Source organism: Zonotrichia leucophrys, chromosome 4 (genome assembly GCF_028769735.1).
Source record: "Zonotrichia leucophrys gambelii isolate GWCS_2022_RI chromosome 4, RI_Zleu_2.0, whole genome shotgun sequence".
In the NCBI taxonomy this organism is placed as follows: domain Eukaryota; kingdom Metazoa; phylum Chordata; class Aves; order Passeriformes; family Passerellidae; genus Zonotrichia; species Zonotrichia leucophrys.
This window is the reverse complement of record NC_088173.1, coordinates 69,406,614-69,427,482: the sequence shown is the minus strand read 5'-3', so window position 1 is coordinate 69,427,482 and position 20,869 is coordinate 69,406,614. Positions and strand designations below refer to the sequence as shown.

The 20,869-nt window shown below is 46.5% G+C and overlaps 1 protein-coding gene across 1 annotated transcript in view; it reads left to right on the top strand.

The window, feature by feature from the left end:
• Positions 1 to 19,631, top strand: part of SMOX (spermine oxidase) — a 52,823-nt gene extending 33,192 nt beyond the window's left edge. Inside the window, exons 4-7 of the mRNA XM_064712010.1 lie at positions 7,771 to 7,948; positions 10,766 to 11,461; positions 17,729 to 17,889; positions 19,150 to 19,631. Coding sequence (XP_064568080.1) covers positions 7,771 to 7,948; positions 10,766 to 11,461; positions 17,729 to 17,889; positions 19,150 to 19,287 — 1,173 coding nt within the window. The 3' untranslated portion in view covers positions 19,288 to 19,631. The remainder of the gene's footprint in view (positions 1 to 7,770; positions 7,949 to 10,765; positions 11,462 to 17,728; positions 17,890 to 19,149) is intronic.
• The last annotated feature ends 1,238 nt before the right edge of the window (positions 19,632 to 20,869 follow it).

The window sequence follows — 20,869 nt, the reverse complement described above, 5'->3', positions numbered from 1 at the left end:
TTATAATTATTCCACACATTTTTTAATGCTGCTTGTGAAGTACATTTAGAGGGGTCAGTGCAGACTGTCTGGCCCTCCAGGTAATGTGATCTCTCAGTGGGTTGTAGAAAATGGAACAAAACATGAATATTTTCATCAGGCTGTAACCATGCCTAAAACCTTCAGATTTTCATCTGACAGCAAACTTCAGTATTTGACTCTTGGCTGAACACTCACAGGATTCAGGTTACTCTTGCATACTTTGTTTAAAAATATGTCTGGGAGCATTAGAAAAGTCACTGTAGCCTGTAAAGAAATATCAAGAATTGGGTGGGGAGCAGAAAAAGGATATTTTTTTCATTTGAAAATATTTTTGGCACTGTCCTGTGTTTCTGAACTGGAATCAGTGCTGGGATGGCACAAATTCATTTCAGTTTCAGAGAGGAGTAGTAGGAATTTCAAAGAAATTTCATTTTGGGAAGGATTTGTCAACCTGTGGACAACGTCTTGGATAAATGCAGGTGGATATAATTCATCTGAACAGTTTTTCATATTACTGGATTAAAAAAACAAATGAGACTTTTTCCAGGCAGGAAAAAAAAAGACAGGTGAGATGTGTGTGGAGGAAGATTAACAGCAACTGGGGCTAGAGAGAGTAAATGAAAATACTGCAGTGAGCAGCATTATTTATGTAAATGGAACTCTGCCAAACTGCATGCAGGGCTTGGTGATCATCCTGTCTGGAAGATGATAGGAAAATCTCCAGCAAAGGGAGGGCAGAGTCCAGAATGAGAAGGGAATACAGAGATGAGAGCCACTTAGCTTTGAGATAAACCCAGTAAGATGAAAGCCATAACAAGGTACCAGTGCTTTAGAAATGATTAATTTGGTAAATCTACCCTTTCTTTTAAAGGGGAGAGAAAGGGGCAGCCAGTGACATGAGAGAACAGCACATTAAAAGTTAATCTTCTTTACACAACACCTAATTAGCTTATCATTGCCGCAGGATATCTTTATCACTAGGAGACAGAAAAGGCTTTCGCATTTATGGCTTGTAAAAATGTCTGCAGCCACTCGTGGCGATAAAAAATACTTAAGGGACAGCTGGAGCCAAGCAGGGGACACCAGCCAGCCCCTTAATTGCTCTTGCTGGGAGGGGCTTTCCCTGCCTTCCTCCAAAGCCTGCCGGAATTTCTTGCAGGAGCAGCTCATGGTTTTGTTGAGCTGCTCGTCTCAGCCTCTTCGGGGTGCCAGGCTGGAGGATCTGCGCTGATTTGAGGCATTTGGCTGTGGTTTATTCCCTGCTCTGCCTAGGTAAAGTGGGAATTCAGGCAAGCTCATAAAAATACCCAGTTTAAATGGCTGTAAGGAATACAAGTGCCCTGGAGGGAGGGCAGCCAGGAGCAGGTGTGTGGCTTTGGGGACATTTTCCTCTGGCATAAAGTGCAGAGGGTGTTCCACACGTGCTGAGTCTGGCAGGGTGTTTCTGGTTTGTGTTTTGGGGTGTCCCCCACTTCCCCAGCATTACTGTGAGAGTGGTGAGAACCTGGCACAGGCTCCCCAGAGAAGCTGTGGCTGCCCCTGGAGCCCTGGAAGTGTCCAAGGCCAGGTTGGACAGGGCTTGGATCAATTTGGTTTAATGGAAGATGATCTTGCTCATGGCAGGGCAGTTGAAACAATACAATCCTCCATGTCCCTTCCAACCCAACCATTCTGTGATTTTATGAGGGGTTTTTTGCATGTTCATTAGAGATTATTTAAATTTTTTTTTGGTCAAAGTTCTGTTGCTTTAACTGGTGGTGAAATGAATGCTGGGGAGGAACAGCAAGAATTTTCAGTTCTGCATCTCTAGTTTTTGGTTTTTTTTTTTTGGGAGGCAGGTTTTATGATTGGTTTTGTTAAAGTTGATTGATTTTGTTAAAGTTGATTGATTTTGAAGTTATCCAGGATAAAAATCCATCTTTCAGATCACAAAATCCTGAGGTCAGGATCTTCCTTTGTCTCACAGGAGCTCCCAGGCCTTCCTCAGGTTTTCAGTAGCAATCCCACCATCATGTCATCTCCTCCCTTCAGAGATTGAGATAGCAAAGGCTGTGACACACCCTGTCCTGAGCTGAAAAGAAAGAACCCCCCACAAAACAGCCAGCAACCCATGATGGATGCAAAGCCTAATCAGGGATGCAGGACTGGCATGAACAGTGGAAAATGTGTCCCTGAATGAGCTAAATTTGTCACCCTCCCCCTCACTCACACCCTGCCTGGCTTTGCCTGCAGCTGCTGCTGGGGCTCCAGCCTGTGCCTTCAGCTCTTCTCCTCCAGCTGGGTCTCTCTAACCCCATTTATCTTGTCATCTGGACACCAAATTCTAGGGAATTCAAAGTGCAGGGGGTCTCCCTTGAGTTTCACTGGGCCATGTGGAGTCTCTGAAACTGCATTTTAGCAAGGCAAGGTCTCTCTGTGCTGAATTTTCCTGGAGTGAAAGATAAAGCACCCCTGTACCTCCAGAGCTTTGCCTCACTAATTCATCTGGAAAGTCCTTAGGCTTTTTCCAGGCACTTGTCCAATCTTTTTTTGGCTGCCTTCTTCTACCTCAAATACAAGTTTTGCTGCATTTTTGTTTGCAATAGCCTGAATTTTTAATAGCTGTAGGGATGTCTCACAGGAGCCTTTATTTGGTTACGAGGAAGTGGAGCAGTCAGACTGCTTGAGGGCTGCTCAGCTCTTCATTTCTCCAGCAGAAAGTTCCTTGGGAGAGGCTGTTGCCCTTCACTGGGGTCAGTCAGGATCTGTCATGAACTTGTGACCAAGGTGACCTGAATTCTTCTCGTGGAAGGAGGGCACTGCCTTCAAGGAAAGTCTCCAGTCCTGCAGAGCATCCACCTGGATTCCCAACCACCCATTGCCAAGGGAAGCACCCTGAGATGGGGCAGGACTTTAAGGATTGTTCTCCTTAGGCCATGTGCTGTGTGGGGCTGGCACTGCTCAGGGTCATTGTCACTCCGTTTGGTCAGTCTCCAAAAGGAAAGAGGTTCCCCAGGTTGTGATGCCCACATCATGTATTTGTCATCTTCCCACCTTCCTCTCAATTCCTTCTGGGATAACTGGGGGGATCCTGGGGCTGGGAGAGGATTTTGGCTCTTCTTGCTTACACCACATCTGTATGACTCAGGAAAATGACCACAGTGGGATCTCTGAGGGTAATGTCTGCACATTTGGGGTCTGTGTGTGTGATCAGGGACAATTTATCTCAGAATTGTTCCTCTGTCCCTGCCAAATCCTCATTTCCTTTTCCAGAGTTGTGTTTAAAGCTGATTCCCAGGTATTAGTGAGAAGTGGGAAGGGGTGAGCTGGACAGGTTAAATGCTGCTGAAAGATCACAGTTCATCATTGTCTGATTTAGGAGAAGTGCTTGCTTTTACTGCAGCTTTTCAGCAAGGATGTGATCCCTAAAGAGCTGCTTCCCAGGAGCCCTCCCTTTAACAATCAGCTAATTAATGGCCTTGTTATCTGTCAGCTTTCTCCTGTGTGCTGCAACAGCTTCTGGGGGAGGGATGCAGCCAAAGAATGACAGCGTTTTTCATCCTCCACACCCCCACCCCGTGCTGGGCTTCCTGCCATCCCCAATTAAGCTCCAGTGCCTTGCCTCGCAGTTATCATGGACAGCAGGACCAAAGGGCCACCGAGAGTCACCGTTCCCTCCCTGCCTCTATTGCACTGACAGATGTCTGGCCTGGGAACAGCACAGCCCTATCTCCATCAGGGCTTTTCACTGGACAGGGATTAAGTCACGGCAGTTTTTAAGCCAAGTGAGCAAAAGACAATGCTGGGCATCGTCAGCGGCGCTGACAGGAAGGAGTGTGGATGGGGATGTGCTTTCCTGACCTCCTTCAGTGAGGAGAAACTTCTTTATTTAGCTTTGTTCTTCCTAAGAAACTGCTTTTTCCTGTGGTGGAGGAGCACGTAGGTAGTAAATAAACACGTGGAGGAGGAAGCCTGGAGGTGACAGAGGGGACATCCCTGCTGGAATCCACGTTCCCTGCACAGACCCTGCTTGTGGGATGCCCCAAAGCTGGTCAGAAAGTAGACAGAAGATGGAAGCTGAAGTGAAGCTGTTTTAGGACTGTGGACATTCAATTAACTAATTTTAATTTTTTGCCTTCAACCCCTTCTGTCTTGCAGACCCAGGGAGCTGGGGTTGTTCAGCATGACGACCAGGGAGACCTTTCAGCATCTTCAGGGCCTGAAGGGGCTCCAGGAGAGCTGGAGGGGGACTTTGGACAAAGGATGGAGTGACAGGACATAGGGAATGGCTTCCCACTGCCAGAGGGCAGAGTTAGATGGGATATTGGGAAGGAATTGTTCCCTGTGAGGGCAGTGAGGCCCTGGAATGGATTTCCCAGAGCAGCTGTGGCTGCCCCTGGATCCCTGGAAATGTCCAAGGCCAGGTTGGACAGGGCTTGGAGCAACCTGGGATCGTGGAAGGTGTCCTGGAACATGGCAGAGGGTGGCACTGGATGGGCTTTAAGATCCCTTCCAACCCATTCCATGATTCACTGAATTCTCTGGAGGATTGTGTATAAGCTTTCAGAATGAGGGAAGGAAGAATGCTTAGAATGAATGGTTACTTGAGATCTCTGTTTTTTACCTCTGTTTTTTCAGTCAGGCTTCCAGTGCCACTTGTTCTGTCCCAGCTCAGAGGAACTTTAGAGTGAGACATGTTTAGGTTGTCCTGCTGGGATGTGAGATTGCCAGTGGTAAGAGATGGGAGTTGATGCAGTTTGTCCTTTGTTTTTGCTCCCTACTTGTATCAGGTGTGTGATAATAGAAAAGCAAAGGTTGGCTGGACTATCTGTGGTGTAGCTCTCCTTGCTGGACATGGAGCTCTGGTTTGGATGCAGATTTTGAAGGATTAACTAGAAAATCAGCAGAATCTTTCAGGTCATCCTTGTTGTTACCTTTTCCCAGGATTTTTGAGGGAAAGCCCATTTCTACTCTCTCAGGAGCCCTGCTGCTGAAATGCTGAAATGTTTGGAGGAATATTGGTTTTCAGATATCACAAGTGCCTGTTCCCAGTGACCCCAGGGGTGGTCCCATAGGAATGACAATGCTTTCCCCATCTGGGGAGGGAAAGTCTGGATAATTCCAACTCCAGACAGCACAATTTTGCTCCTGCTTCATTGGAAATCTACCTTAAATGAGGTGTCCTAGTGAAGCTTTTCCATAGCTTCTTACACAGGATGTGTTTGCTGCTCATGTTCATTAAAACACACATTTCAAGCATCTTTTTAATTCATTTATTCTAACCATATATCTCTCAATGTAGAACCTGCTGTTGTTTCTCCTTTTGCTTCTTGCCTACAACAGCATTGCCTCTTGTTCTTCCTCAGATGGTTCAGCATCCCCAAGAATCAAAATATCCTGAGTTGGAAGTGACTTAGGAGGATCATCAAGTTCAGCTCCGAAGTCACACCTTGGGTCTGAGGGTGTTGTCCAAATGCTTCTTGAACTTGAAAAGCAAGGAAATAACAGGAGAAATAAGAAATCCTGGTGTGATTTAACTTACCTGCTGTCTGATCAATGGCATGGCACCTCCAGGAAAGACTTTCCTTGATGGTTACAGCACAGAGAACTTGTGCCTTCCTGCTCTGCTCCCTGTGGGGCAGTGAAGAATAGAATGGTTAACAAAAACATAGTCAGGTTCACTTCTCCTGTGGGCCAAGTGGTGGCTGGGTTTTAGCAGGGCTTTGCTTGTCCTGTGAGTTTGTGATCTGCTTACTGAGCTCAATCAGCTTATGAAAGCCGAGCTGATTGTGCTGACGCAAGGTCTGTGCAGCCCAGACCTGCTGCAAGTGCTTGTGGCCTCAGAAATCCAGGGACCTGAGAACCAGGGGATGCTGGAGCTGCCAAAGTTTCCTTTGCTGGAAGCCTTTGTTCCATGCAGGACGTTGGGCCCCACCTTTCTTGTCTGGGAGTCTCCTTGGAATGGTCCTGTCCCAGGCAGTGTCTGCAGTTCTCTTCTGTCTTTACCAGTCCCACTCATTTTCCTTCTGATTGTTTCTTCTCTGTTTTTATCATTTATTTCATGCCTTTTTTTTTTTTTGTCATTCTTTCACTTATTTTTTCCAGGTTTCTCCTCATCCCTTCCCTGTCAACTCACCTTCCTCCATTTGCTCACAGACCTCCTCTCTCCCACTCCTACTGCTGCAATGTGTTTATCCTCCTCCCTCTCCTCTTCTTCCCTCTATTTTGCCTCTTCAATTTCACTTCATTCCTAAAACCCAAGATAAAATCAAGCTCTTGGGGAAAATGGGAGTGAGAAGAAAATAAACCATAGTGGATTAGCCCTATCAGCAGGGAATGGGAAGCTTCAGGAGCTTTTGGAAGGCAAGGCTGCCAGTTTTGTACCAGTTTTGTACCAGATACTTACTGTAGCTTTCAACTTCTTGACATATCTAAATCATCTGTCTCCAAAAAATGATCATAAGGTGTAATCAAACCATCTTTGACAGGAAAAACTCCCCAAACAGAGATTTAAGAGTACTGTTCACCCTGTGGCATGATGTGAATGAGAAGGGGACACATTCTGGGCAAACAAATCATTAATGAGATGTGCTGCATTTCTGAGAGGCATCTTTTGAAAGCTTTCCTGTGATAAAAGATTCCTCTTGAGGTGTTTTTTATTTTTTTTTCTATAAAAAGGAAGAGCCATGATGCAATTGCAGGCTCTTCTGGCAATATTGTAGATAGAAATAAAAGTTTTTCCAGACAGCCACAAGCAGAGGGCTGAGGTGAATGGTGTCTCCTTGCCTTTATGTAGCTTGTATGAAAAACTGGGGTTAAAAAACACCAGGAATGTCTTCAAAGAAGAACAATTTGTTACAAGGGATTTTTACTATGGCTTCTGGTGAGGGGAACTAGACATGTCACTGTTTTCCATGGATTTCTGCCTGTCCTGTGCTCAAGTAAAATATGTGCATACAGAATTCCTCTGCTTTTTGTTTCTTCCTAATTTCATGGGATGTTAGAATCCAAAATGCAGGGAATTCTCAGAACTTTGGGCCTCTAAGCCAAAGCTTAGAATTAAACAAAGGATTTGATCTGAGACCGTGGAAAAGGCTTCCAAACTTAAGAACTGGAAGTGAGAATATGGAATTATAGTTCAAAGCAGAAACATGGTAAGTTAAAAAGAGGAAAGTTTAGAGTTTTAGAATTTAGATATTGAAAAAATAAAAGTAGTTACAAAGGTAAACAAGTTTAGAATACAGTACTGTAGGTTTATGTATCAAATATAATTCACTAAGAAAGCTTACACTGTAGCGTAAGTCCATAAAACAAAATATTTAAGAATTAAGTCAAAAACATAAATACCCTTATTATCAGTGTTTTAGTAATCAATAAATCCTTAAAAGGTCTTATAACTAGACCATGCAGTAGAGATGTGAGCCAAGCTCACCTGTCCTGTTGATGTAGAAAATAAGAAAAATAAATCACATCATCTAAAAAACTCAAAAATCCCATCTCCAACTCGTTCAAAATTCCTTCAAAAATCCCCATAAATGGGACAACGGAAAAACAGCTGTGCAACTGAATTCACCCACTCTGGTGGATTCCTTATAAATAATGGAGAGGGTGGAAGGACTGGTACCAACCTGGGACACAGAGGTGGGAGAAGAGCCGGTGCTTTTTATCAGAGGTGGCTTCTGCTGGGAGGAGAAGATGAATGTGCTGGGTTGGGACAGCTGAAGGAGCATCCTGCTGGATGATCCCATCCTTGTGTCCTGTCTCTGGCAGGTCTATAACCTGACTCAGGAGTTCTTCCAACGAGGTAAACCAGTCAATGCTGAGAGCCAGAACAGCGTGGGCGTTTTCACGCGGGACGTCGTGCGCAAACGCGTCAAGGCCGACCCGGATGACACGGAGGCCGTCAAGAGGCTGAAACTGGCCATGATCCAGCAGTACCTGAAGGTAGGTGTGCTCATCACTGGGTGTTTTGTTTTGGTTTAAACTAGGAGCAAACAAATCCTCAGCCTCAGGCACCTGGCTGAGCCCTGCCCAGCACTGGAAATTGCTTTCTGTGCTCTCTTGCAGTTCGTGTTTCTATTGACAACTCTCCCTCCTGATGCAGATCTAAGGACAGTGGGCTGCAAGGAATAATGCCTTTACTCTTTTTTTTTTTTCTTACCTTAAAATCCCACTTGTCTTAATAGAAGAGGCTTTCCTAGGCCTTGTTAAATTTTCTGGTGTGATTTAGGTTTTTTTTGCCACCTGAAGCTACTCTATTGTGAGGTTCTTTTAGTAATGTTTTATCTTGTGACTTCCACCTGCACCCCCTGATCCTGCCTGAGTGTTTTTTTACCTCTCAGAGACCAGAAGAAATGTAACTTTGATGCTAGTAATTTGCTGAAGAAATCCCCAGAAAGCATTTTGAAGGTAAAGCAATAAAATCCAAGATAGACTTTATAAAACCAGCTTTCCACGTGGCTTCCATAGTTCTTTTTATCTCCTTGGTGCCTTGGCTAAATGAGTTCTCTGTGGGATGAGGACTTAATGCTGCATCAAGCACTCCACGAGTAAAATGTATCAGTCATTTTTATTTCAATTAGGATGACTTAAAAGCTTCTGAAATGAGGCAGGGGAGGCAAGCAGCACTTTGTCATGAGTTCACTGTTTTCAGGTGGGAAGATAAACCAAAGAGGAATAAAGACCTAAAGAATCTCACAGGAAATTTGACATAAAGCTGAGGTTTCAGCCCTGGTGTCCTGAGCCTGATATCTCAGCATCCTCACCCAAAACCTCTTCTCACAGGGTGTCTCCACAGCTGCTGTGTAAAGCTCAGTTATTTATTGTGTTACCCAAACAGCAGCACCCATGCAGACAGGATTAAGTCATTGGATACAGCTCTGGGCTTCCTGGTGGTTTTTCCTGTGCTTGCTCCAGGCTGCCACAGTCAGAGCTGTTTCTGCAAGTCTTGCAAATCCCTTCTCATGCAAATAACTGAGAACAACAAAGCTTCTCATACTTTAGACTATCAGATGACAGAGTGGGGATTAACCTGTCTTGGGTTAGAGTCTTGGTAGTTGCTTGTTTTTCCCCCCTGGCATTTTGCCATCATGGCTGAAAGAATCAAACAAACAGCCACCAGTGTTTAACTTCATAATGAGGAGTGTGCTGTTGGAGCATCCAGGCAGGGTGAGGATCCTGCTGCGTGCCACGGGTTTTGTGTTGTCACCCTGGGGGAGGTCTGGGAAGTGCTTGGGTAGGGTGGAACTATAGCAGAGTCCAAAGATGGGTCTTCACTCAGTCCCCACTGGAGTCATCAGGCAGTGACCAGGACAGGGAAGGCACCTGTTGGTCCCTGCAGGCACAGGAGCAGCCTGAGAGCTGCTGGTACAACCCTGACTTTCTGGCTTTGTCCCAGCACAGATTCCTGCCCTGCACCAGGGTGCTCCACAGGGAGACTGTCTAGGCTTGTCAGGCTTCCAGGCACAGTCATTCAAGTGTGGAAAAGTCTGGAAAATGGGTCAAAGTTGAGGCAAGGAATTGTAATATTCCTTAAAATGCTTAGGGAATTACAGTGTGCGAGCGATTGTGACTCCGGTGATGTGAAGATTTTAAGATCACTGTGTCCCGTGCATCAGGATTATCATTAGAAGCTTATCACAAGACAGGCCAAACATCCTGCCTTTGTTCCAGGGATTGTTGGGAGCTACAGCTATGCTTAATACTCCTACAAACATTAACCAACAGGTTAATGGATCTAAAGCTTTGGTAATCACATCAAACACACGTGGCTCACATCTTGGCATTTCCCTTTTCCGTCTCCTCCGGTTCCTCCTGTGCTGGGTCCTCTCACCTCTGGCAGATTGTTAGCTGGCTGATTGCTGACTGCTTGACAGCATGCTGAAAGCTGCAGACAGCACAAAGAGCTGCCAGAAGTTTTTTGTGGCTCCTCGTGGGAACGTTTATTAGCCTTGGAATGAGCACCTGATTAACACAACTCCAGGTTCTGCTGTAGGAGCACCAGGCAGCAGGTCCTGGCCACTGCAGAGGGTTTTAAAGGATAGAAACCAGAACTTTAACCCAGAATTGTGCAGAAGCAAAGACATTATGGAATTATAGATTCACAGAATGGTTTAGGTTGGAAGGGACCATTCAGTTCCATCCCCTGCCGTGGGCAGGGCACTTTCCACTATCCCAGGTTGTTCCAAGTCCCGTCCAACCTGCCTTGAAAGCACTTCCAGGGCTGTGGCAGCCACAGCTTCTCTGGGCACCCTGTGCCAGGGCCTTACCACCCTTACAAGGAAGAATTTATTCCTCATATCTAATTTAATTTGCCCATCAGTTTAAAGCCATTACTCTTTCTCCTGTCACTCAGTGGCCTTGTCCAAAGTCCCTTTCCAGCTCTTTTGTAGCACCTTTAGGTATTGAAAGGTGTCAGGAGGTCTTGCCAGAGCTTTCTCTTCTCTAGGATGAACAGCCTCTGCTCTCAATTTTTCTTCAGATCGGAGGGGCTCCAGCCCTCTGGTCTCTGAACTCTGGAAGATGCAACTCCAACTCTTTACCATGACAAAATGGTTTCTCTGGTTGCAAGAAAGGCTGAGGAGTGATTTTTGTCAGATCCTACGGCCAAGCACTTCTTTACTAGCAAAACTAACCTGGTTTCAGAGTGGAATTCAGTGCTTTCATGAGTGGAATTCAGTCATCTCATGCAGCTCCTCTGTGCCCTTGCAGAGCTGTGCTGTTGCTCTGTGGCAATGTTGCTTTTGTGTTGCTTTTCCTTAGGTAGAGAGTTGTGAGAGCAGCTCCCACAGCATGGATGAAGTGTCGCTGAGTGAATTTGGGGAATGGACCGAAATCCCCGGGGCTCATCACGTCATTCCTTGTGGTTTCATTAAAATCGTGGAGATCCTGGCCCGCTCCATTCCCAAGTCTGTCATTCAGCTCCGCAAGCCGGTCAAGTGCATCCACTGGAACCAGTCGGTCAGCCAGGAGATTGAGAGGGTGGCTGACCACAACAGTGACCTCCCCGAGGAGAACAAGGGCTCCAATGTCTTCGTAGAGTGCGAGGACTGTGAGTTCATCCCAGCTGACCACGTCATTGTGACTGTGTCCCTGGGAGTCTTGAAGAAGCGCCACGAGAGCCTGTTCCATCCCCGCCTGCCTGAGGAGAAGGTGATGGCCATTGAGAAACTGGGGATCAATACCACTGACAAGATCTTCCTGGAGTTTGAAGAGCCTTTCTGGAGCTCTGAGTGCAACAGCATCCAGTTTGTCTGGGAAGACGAGGCGGAGAGCGAGAGCTTGACTTACCCTGAGGAGCTGTGGTACAAGAAGATCTGCAGCTTTGATGTGCTGTACCCACCCGAGAGGTATGGCCACGTCCTCAGTGGCTGGATCTGTGGAGAAGAGGCTTTGATTATGGAGAAGTGTGATGATGAAACTGTGGCAGAAACCTGCACCGAAATGCTACGTAAATTTACAGGTCAGCCGTGCTCTGGTGGGAGAGGGAGCGTGGGGCTGGGGAATCAAATAACCACGAGGAAGGAAATGCTTTAAAGTCATTTTTAGTTCTTTGGCATTTTGTGTCCCTTTGAATGTGCATGTGCTTCCAGCATAGCTCCTGCTTGGGTGTGCCTGAGAGCTATTTATACAGAGGGGCTGATAAAGCGGCTCAGGAAGCGATGGGCAGAAGTGCTGGAGGATTCCACATCCTCTGCTTTGTTGAATCACAAATAACTCTTCAGCAGCTGAAGCTGTCGGGCTCTGAGGGCTGATCTCAGCTGTGGAGAGCAGCAGGGCCCCTTCAGAAATGGAACCTGTTTAGATCAGCTGAGGTGTGGTTGAATCACACCCCTGACTTGCATTCAGTATTAGATTGGTGGAAATAATCTCCAAGACCTAAATTTCAAAAAATTCATTGATCTTGAAAGTTCGCATTTTCTGCGTGCATCACTGAAACCTTTCTGGACTTCACAGATTTCATGTTCTGTGATCACACATCACTTTAAGGGAGCAGTTGGACTGAGGCAAATCTTAGGTGTATTACACTGAGAAAATCCAAATAAAATCACTTAAAGTAATAACACTTGAATGCTGGGCTTTAGCTTGTTCACAGTCACTTCTCTAGAGGTCACACACCTTCCCAAGAAAAGGGATTTTTGTATCTGAGAGTCTTTGACATCCTCTGATTGGAGACACTGTGCAAGTGCAGGTGTAAGGCAGTAACACCGAAAGAAATAGTGGTGGACTTGATAGCAGTTTTAAAATAAGGGTTTTGAATTGATACAGAATTACAGGCAGTTATAAGAGAAGCATCCTCCAAGATTAGATGTAGTTTATGCTATTTTAGAGATGGCTCCTGTGATTAAATGATTTATATCTTCCTGCTAGCTGGTGTTAGCCCAGTCTCAGCACTCAGGGGGTTTCCAACCTTACCTCTTGTCCATGGAGCTCCAGCTAACTGGAGAAATTTGCCTTCACAAGTGCAGCTTTCCCCTGTCCTTTCTGACCATTTGCTACCAGCAACATGGGGATCCAGAGAGTCCCAGAATCACAGAATATCCTGAGTTGGAAGGGGCCCATCGGGATCATCCTGTCCAGCTGCTGGCCCTGCTCAGGACACTCCAACAATCCCTCTGTGCCTCAGAGCATTGTCCAAGTGCTTCTTGAGCTTGGTGCTGTGACAGCCTTGGAAAGCCTGTTCCAGCACCTCTGGGTGAAGAACCCTTTTCCTGAAAGGACCCTGGAATCTGAGGACTTCCTGCATAACTGACTACAGCCAAAAGAGGTTTTACCACTCTCTGCAGGAGCTGTAGGTTGAGTCTCTGGGTTGAAAAGCTCTGATTCAGTGCCCAAGCTTTCATCCTTGTTTCAGCTGTGCCTCCTGAGCTGGTGGTGTTTAGGGATGTTGGGTGTCACATCAGTCCCCATGTGCCATCTTTACCCTGACCCCAGCAGGGAACTGCTGCTCTACACAATTTTAGCAGGAGACTCTTCTCTCACAGGCCAAGTTGTTGCAGTCCTGAATCCACAAGCAACCTTGTTTGTTGCAGCTTTTCTTGCGTAAGGCCTATTTAAAAAATAAAATAAAAATCCAAATCCCACTTCAGATCATCAGTGGGAATTTGGCTGTTTGGGTCTGTTGTAGTTTGACACGTGGGAGTTTGCTCTCCCTCTTCCTTCTTGAGCTTTTCCACAGTGACTGTTTACGTGTGTTGGATGTTCCTCTCCTCCCAGCATGGAAATATGTGGCTCTGGGCCCTGGGTCTGTGCTGCAGTTGCTGTTCCAGCTGATGCAGCACCTGGTCACTGTCCATCAGGCTCTTCCACACAGCTAATCCCAGGTTAGCTCTCCTTGGAGAATTCCAGACTGCGTTTACCAGGGCCTTGCCCTGCACTGAGCATTTTGTGCATCAGCTGAGAAGTGGCCTTGCAGCTGATTAAAACTGTGAGAGGAAAACAAAACCTGTTCTTGGAGCACCCATTACCCAACATGACCTGTTCCACTTTCTGCCCTCAGTGCCCTTGTTGGTAGAAAACCTTTTCATTTTTCATTCTCTTGCAGGATTCCCTGGCTAAGGGAGCTGGGTTTATCCTGTTTCCCTTGCTCCTGTTTTCCAGAGGTTCCCAGAAGGAGCAGTACCTCAGGGTAGATCTGGGCCAGGTGCCAGGCTGGCTGAAATAACAGAAGTGTGCTCAGCTCTCTGTGCAGCTCCCTTCTTCCCTGCTGATCTGTTCCAGTGTGAGAGGGGTTAGACCAGCAGCCCATGACACACCTACAGCCACTTTCTGAGCATGGCTGCACTCCTCTGGTCCAGTTAGCACCACCAAACCCAGCTCTGAAAGCCTTTCCCACCACTCAAGCTCACACAGGTCAGCTAACCAAGGTAGGAAACTACTCCTGCCAGGATCCTCACCTCTGTGGAAAGCCTGGATCTTCCATAAGGCAGCTCAGGTCTTCCTCACCTGGTGCTCTGTGACATCTTCTGAAGCAGGTTTTCTCTGCTGAGTAGAGAGGGAGCCTTATATTCAGTCATGAAGCAGATACTGTGAGCCTTTTAATGTTCCCTTTGCCTTTCATGTGCTGGGTATGAAATGCCCCATGCTCTTACTCTTCTGAGAAAGAATTCATGCTTTACCAGCTAGGTTCCCATCTTTCACTGTGTTTTCCCAGTCTGTTGCTCGTGGTGGCCTTTTCTTTGGCTTCAGAGTATGTTATACCAGTGAAATCCATCTTTTAAGTGAAATCCATTCTTTTAGGCTCACACTGAGAATCTGTCTGTGAACTGACCTTGAATTTTCCTCTCGGGTCTACGTTGGGGATTATCTGGCTTTGCTGTGAAAAGCTCTGAGGATTGTTCTAACCTAAGAACCACCAGCAATTACTGCTTTTCACAACTGGATGGTGAAAAGCAGTGTCCTCCAAATCTGATTAAATGGAATACCTCTGAGCAATTAGGAGCCTTGCTCTGCCTTCTTTGTTGGATAAGCTCCCAGAGTGGGAAGCCAGAGGCTCCCTGCTGAAGGGATCACAGGAGCCTGGCAGGCTGCAGCTGGAGATGCCCTGAATTTTCCTCCCTGACCTCCAGGAGGGGAACAGATCTGTTTTAGGTTCTGCATCACATCTCCCAGTCCCACGTGGGTGTCTGGGGTACCCACTCTGGTGGTTGTAGTCACTGTTATGGGGGCAGTACCACAGATCTCCCTTGGTGGAGTCTTACACCCTGCTCTCAGGTAGGCAAATAAATTTGGGTGCCTTAATTTAGATTGGTGAGTTGATTTTATGGTAATTCAGTCAGCCCCACAACCAATAAACCTCTGTATCCACAGCTCCCAGGAGCTGAAGAAAAATGGGATTGTGTGAGGCACAGGGAGTTGTCTTGCATAGCTTCACAAGTGGAAATCTGTGGCATGAAGATATGTGCCTTCCTTTTTTAGTGAAGGCCAGCATCCTTTCTTTAGCCATTTAATCTCTTTGGATGGTGGAAACTGAGAAGTTTCCACATCTGTGTTGTTACTTTTATCTGCAGACAAAGGCTGTTTACCCTGTTCAAAAGCAGAATGAGAAAGTCCAGTGAAGGATGTTGCTTGAAGGACTGTGGCTCTCAGTCTTTGTAGTTTCTGTCTTCAAACAACAGCTCAGAATCAGGGCTTGTGCTATGTGCTCCTGTCTGACCTTCAGCCAAACCCCCTCTGGGTCTCCTGATTTTCCTCTTAGAAACAGCTGCTTGCATTAAAAGGTGCAGAATTGCAGAATTGCAGGGGCACAGTTGCTGCACAGTGGACACTTGCTAATGTGGCCTGATGTTCTGGAGACCTTGGAAGGAGCTCATGTGGATGGATGTGGATATGGAAACGTGCACCAGCTTTGGAAGAGGCACCACCAGGCCAGTGCAGAGACTCCTCTTATTTGAAAACCCCTCGTGTGCTGTTTTTGTGCAGTGCAGTGGGATGGGTGGCTGCCTTGGCCCTGCTTGGGCAGTGTTCTCTGGCAGCTTCCATGGTGTGTTCTCCTGGGCTTTCCACAGCCCTCAAAAATAAAACATGATAACTTATTTCCTTGACACATCTGAGAGCTCCCAGATCTCAGACTCCCTTGGGCTTTCCACTTCCAGGCATTTCTGCTTTGAAGAGTCTTGCAGGAACATATTTTAGAGGCCTTTGTTATGCAAAGCTCTTACTCCTGAAACAACATTGCTTTGTAGGATGTGTTTTGTTTGTGGGATATATTTATTTGCTAGTCTGTGCCATATTTTGATCTGGGGCCTGGTTTTTAAAGTGCTCACAGAGTATTCTGGGCAGGCCATACTCTGCTTTGTTCCAGCCCCTTATTCCATAGCTCTGGCTGACAGGATACTCCTGAAAGCAGAAACTGAACCAGGACCTGCTCTTGATTTTAGGGAATTGAAGGCACAGCTAAATAATAGTTTATGAGAGCTAAATAATACAGTACCCAACCAGGGTTTACATTTGGGTGTCTCCCTCTAAACTGGGATGAAGAAAGTGGGGGAATTTGGGTTGTCTCATGGCAGGGAGAACATCTTGAGTTGTCACAGAGCCAGGGTCTGAAGCAGGCAAAGGATGTGAACATCTCAAAACTCCGACTTTTTGTGCTGACTGTCTTTTGGAATCACAGAATTACTTGAGTTGGAAAAGCTCTTTGAGATCATTGATCCCAGCCATTCCCCAGCACTGCCAAGGTCACCACATGTCCCCAGGTGCCACAGCCACATGGCTTTTAAATCTCTCCAGGGATGGTGACTCTATCACTGTCCTGGGCAGCTCTGGTAGGGCTGGACAGCCCTTTCCATGAAGAATCATAGAATGGTTTGGGTAGGAAGGGACCTCTATGATCATCCGGTTCCAGTCCCCTTGCTGTGGAAGATTTAGACTCAACCCAAGTAGCTGAACCTTGTCTGGATAGGTGATGTTGCCTCAAGGATGGATCTTGGCTCCTGCAGAGGGAATTTCTCTTCACTGGAATTCTCCATGTCCCCCTGTTCCTCTCCTGCCATGCCAGATATGATCATGGGACTCCGACAAAAGCAGTGACACTGAGATGGTCCAAAACCAGCCCAGCAAGAGATCTCCAAGTGTGACTCTCCCTGCTTGTACCTGAGGCTCTTGTGCCACCAGCTGGTGGCTGCAGTCCTGGGTCTCATGTTCTCCCAAATCATTGGGATGGGGACAGTGGCTGATGATGACCCTCTTGTTGGTGCATTCTTCACCTCTAGGTCCTACATCCTCTTAGCAGTGGAAAAACTGCAGCAATCTAGAAATCCTGCTTCCAGCCTCAAAGACCTTCTTTCCATGCCTTGTGCATTAAATAAAGAGAGTCTCCTGGATTTTAGCTTCATTTAGGGGGCCAGCTGTATGGGAAGCTGTTGGAATGAGTTAATACAGGTTTTAAGAACTTCCTGACAGGTTTTTCAATGCCCGCCCACACAACAAAGATTTGCCTTCTTTGCTCTTTGGAGGCACTCCTCTCTCACAAGGCTACCTAAACATCCAATTCAGATTGGACACTCAATTTAATACCTAAATTTTGGTGAGATCAATCACGTGCTTGATTACCACCAGGCCCCAGATAAAACAGATTTTGAGAATTTCCTGACAGGTTTTTCAATGCCCCCACATAATGAAGATTTGTCTTCTTTTCTTTTTGGAGGCACATCTCTCTCACAGGGCTACCTAAACATCCAATTCAAACAGGGCACTCAATTTAATAGCTAAATTTTGATGAGATCAATCATATGCTTGATTACCACCAGGCTATTCACTGCAAATGTGACCAGAAGATGCTTTGTATTTCCAAACCAGGCTGTCTCCAAGGTTCCCTGAAGCTCCCCAGTGTTTTAGGAACCTAAACATTTTAATGCACCATTCCAAAACAAACCAGAGAATCATTTAAGTAGGAAAAAACCTCCAAGGTCATGGGGTCCAACCTGTGACCAATTCCTCACCTTATCAAGCAGGCCAGGGCACTTAGTGCCTCATCCAGTTGTTCCTTGGACACCTCCAGGGGTGGGGACTCCCCCAACACCCTGGAAAATGGAAGAGCTGAGATGAAAAGGGAGGCAATTTCTCTTATTTAAATAGTTAAAACTCAATAATGAAAGAGACATCTGGTTTGGGGGGCTTTGTTAGGCTGGATGTTGAATAAATAAGATGGAATCCCTGGCACCCACACCTCGCTCAGGCACTGCCTCTTGGACACAGTCTGACTTTCTGCCTTCCCCTTTCCACGCAGGGAATCCAAACATTCCGAAACCTCGCCGGATCCTGCGGTCCTCCTGGGGCAGCAATCCCCACTTCCGTGGATCCTACTCCTACACCCAGGTTGGGTCCAGTGGGGCCGACGTGGAGAAACTGGCAAAACCACTGCCTTATGCTGAGAGCTCCAAATCTCCTGTGAGTATGGCCCAGGTGGGGGCTGGGGCAATAAAACTGATGGGACACTGGGCAGCAGCTTTTTGGGGAGGGAGGTTGGAAGAGAAAATCCCTGCTTTGGCCTCCAGTAGTGTGTTTCCCCCTTTGTGTTTTGTATAAATGGTGTGTGTAGGATTTTGCCTCTTTAATGTCTGGAATACCAGTGTCTCAGGGATTCCCTCATCTCTCCCTGAATTTATCAAGAGCTGCTCATGCGTGTGACTTTTGGAATTGTGATACTGTCATTTAATGACCACCAGCCCTATTGTCCAGTTCAGAATCCCTCAGGAAAGCTCATGCTAATTTGTTTCAAAGATTATTATTATTATTATTACCCTGTTAATGTCTAGGTGTGAATGTGTCAGGGGTGCATATTAGGAGATCTTTCTATGCTGGCAGTGCAGGCTGAGGGAGGCCCAGTCCTTGGCAGGGCATGATGAGTTTTCTCCCCAGGCACTGCTTTGGCTTTCTGATTTTAGCAAGGAGAGCTGGAGCACACATGGAGGTGGTTACACAGCTCAGGATCACATTGAGCCAAACTCACCCCATCACTCAGGGTTATGTGTCCAAATCCAAATGCTGATGAAAATGCAAAATTCAAGCAGCTGCCGAGTCCATTTCCTCCATCAGAGCTTTGCCTCAGCAGAAATAATTTTATTCAGTGCAGAAATCTACTTAAGAAAACCCAGCAGGAGCTTTAGGAGGAATCTTTCTGTGTAGTTCCCAGGGAAAACCTCCCAGAAATTCCTGCCTCAAATCTGAGTTGCAGTTCTAGCAAGCACCTCACTATTGGTATAAGAGATACAGTGCTGTGGGTTTTGAGACATGGCTGTTATTCTTCTGAAGTTGCTGTCCAGTAGAAAAATTCCCTTAATGCCTAAAAGCCTGAAGTGTAATTTAGGCTGAAATGTAATTTAGGGGAGCAAAGGGAGGAGATGGTACCGAGCAGGTGCTCTGTGCCTCCTGCAGGTTTGTTAAGGTTTTTGGAATTGGCATCTTATGGAAGTTTGAGAACCAACCCTCCAAATCCACGCCTGGATCCCTGGAAGTGCCCCAGGCCAGGTTGGAGAGGCTTGGAGCAATCTGGGGTAGAGAAAGGGGGGTGGCACTGGGTGATCTTTCAGGTCCCTTCCGACCCGAACCATCCTGAGTGGGAGGGCACAGAAGGTTTGTCTCCTGTGATGCTCCCAGCTGCCCCCCATCAATCTGTGCTGATGTGTGCCCCTGTGCTGTGCCCTGCAGCCCATGCAGGTGATGTTCTCAGGGGAGGCCACCCACAGGAAGTATTACTCCACCACGCACGGTGCTGTGCTCTCGGGGCAGAGGGAGGCTGCTCGGCTCATCGAGATGTACCAGGACCTGCTGCAGTGCCCACCCTGAGGGAGCCCTGCCTGACCACCACCACCGCCTCCCACATCCTCCTGCAGCTCTCTGGAGGAGGTTCTCTTTTATTTCAGTTCGCAGTAGAGCAGCCTTTTATCTTTTCTATTAAAAAAAATTAAATAAAAAGCTCTAATTGTTAAAAAAAATGTTAGTCATCAATAGCTTCATTTCCATGTGCTGTATTGTTAACAGGGAAGGGTGCTCCTTTTGGTCTGGTAAACTGTTTCTCTGTCATTTTAATTCTAATTTCACTTTTGGTGCCTATCATGTTCCTTTTGTTTCTTTTTTCTTTCTGTATTGTAAGTGCCTTCTATACTAAAATAAATGTTGTAATAAAAAGACTGGGTGCTGTGGTACTTCCTGGACACTCCACTTGGTAACTTCCAACTCTTTTATTCAACATTACAAAAATAGGATTTTTTTTTCTCTTCCTATAAAATTTGGAGTAGGAGGAAAACAGGTTGAAAATAGGTCAGAAACACATTACACAAATGGTGTTTGTATAATAATGTATCCAAACTGGAGATTTCCTCTGCCAGCATTGCAATCCTGACCAAAAAGGGTCTGGTTAGGGCAGAGCTGACAGCACTATGGTCAGTGTGGTCACTGCCCCAAGGCTGCCAGAGCTCTTGGAGTGTTTGGACAATGCTCTCAGCACAGGGTGGGATCCTTGGGATGCTCTGTGCAGGGCCAGGAGTGGGATTTGATGATTCTTGTGGGTCCCTCCCAACTCAGGGTATTCTTTTGTTGCCTTATGCTTGTGTAACAGGAGCACTGACCCCATCCAAGCAGCCCCTGGACTGTGCAAATGTGTGTCACTAAGTCCAGATGTTAGATGTCACTTAGTCACTAAGTCCAGATGTTTGTGACTCCCAAGGTTTTGTCTGCTCCATGTGGAAATTGCCATCAGGAATGAGAAAAAAACCCTTTTTTGGTTTTTTTTTAACTTTCTCAGTGAGATAAATCATGTTCTTCTTTAAAGTCAAGTGAACACAATGTAGCCATCAGCACAGTTTAGAGATATCTAAACAGTTTCCAAAAATAAAAGTTTTCAGGGTGAAGACCATGGGCGTTCAGCCACTGCCTTATCTCCCTGCATTCCATTTCTCCATCTGGCTGGCTGCTGGCCAGAGCTGCATGTGAGGAGTGAGGGATGTGTCTGCTTTGGCATCTGCTGCCCCATGTGAAGCCTCCCTTCCCTCTGTGCGTGTGTGGGGTGGGAGCTGTGCTGATAAATGAGTTACAGAGGGGAGGAAAAGGGACAGAGAGAGGGAAAAATCCCCCTCCACAGGGTGAGTCAGTGCATCCCAAGATAAACATCTGCAGAGGAGGCACCAGCTCTGTCTGGTTCTCTCCAAGTTCAGCTGAGCTCTGCTGACTCCCTGCTGTAGTGTGGAGGTGGGATGCCTTCCTGGCTGCTGGAGAGCTGGGAAGGATGGTGGTATGTTGAATTTATTGCTGTTTTTCTCCCATTTTTATCTCTTTTCATACTGAGCTGAGAAGGAGTTGGGCTGAGGGAGGAGAGTGCAGCACACTTGACTGAAGAGAGATAAAACCATCCAGCTTCAATCACTCAGAG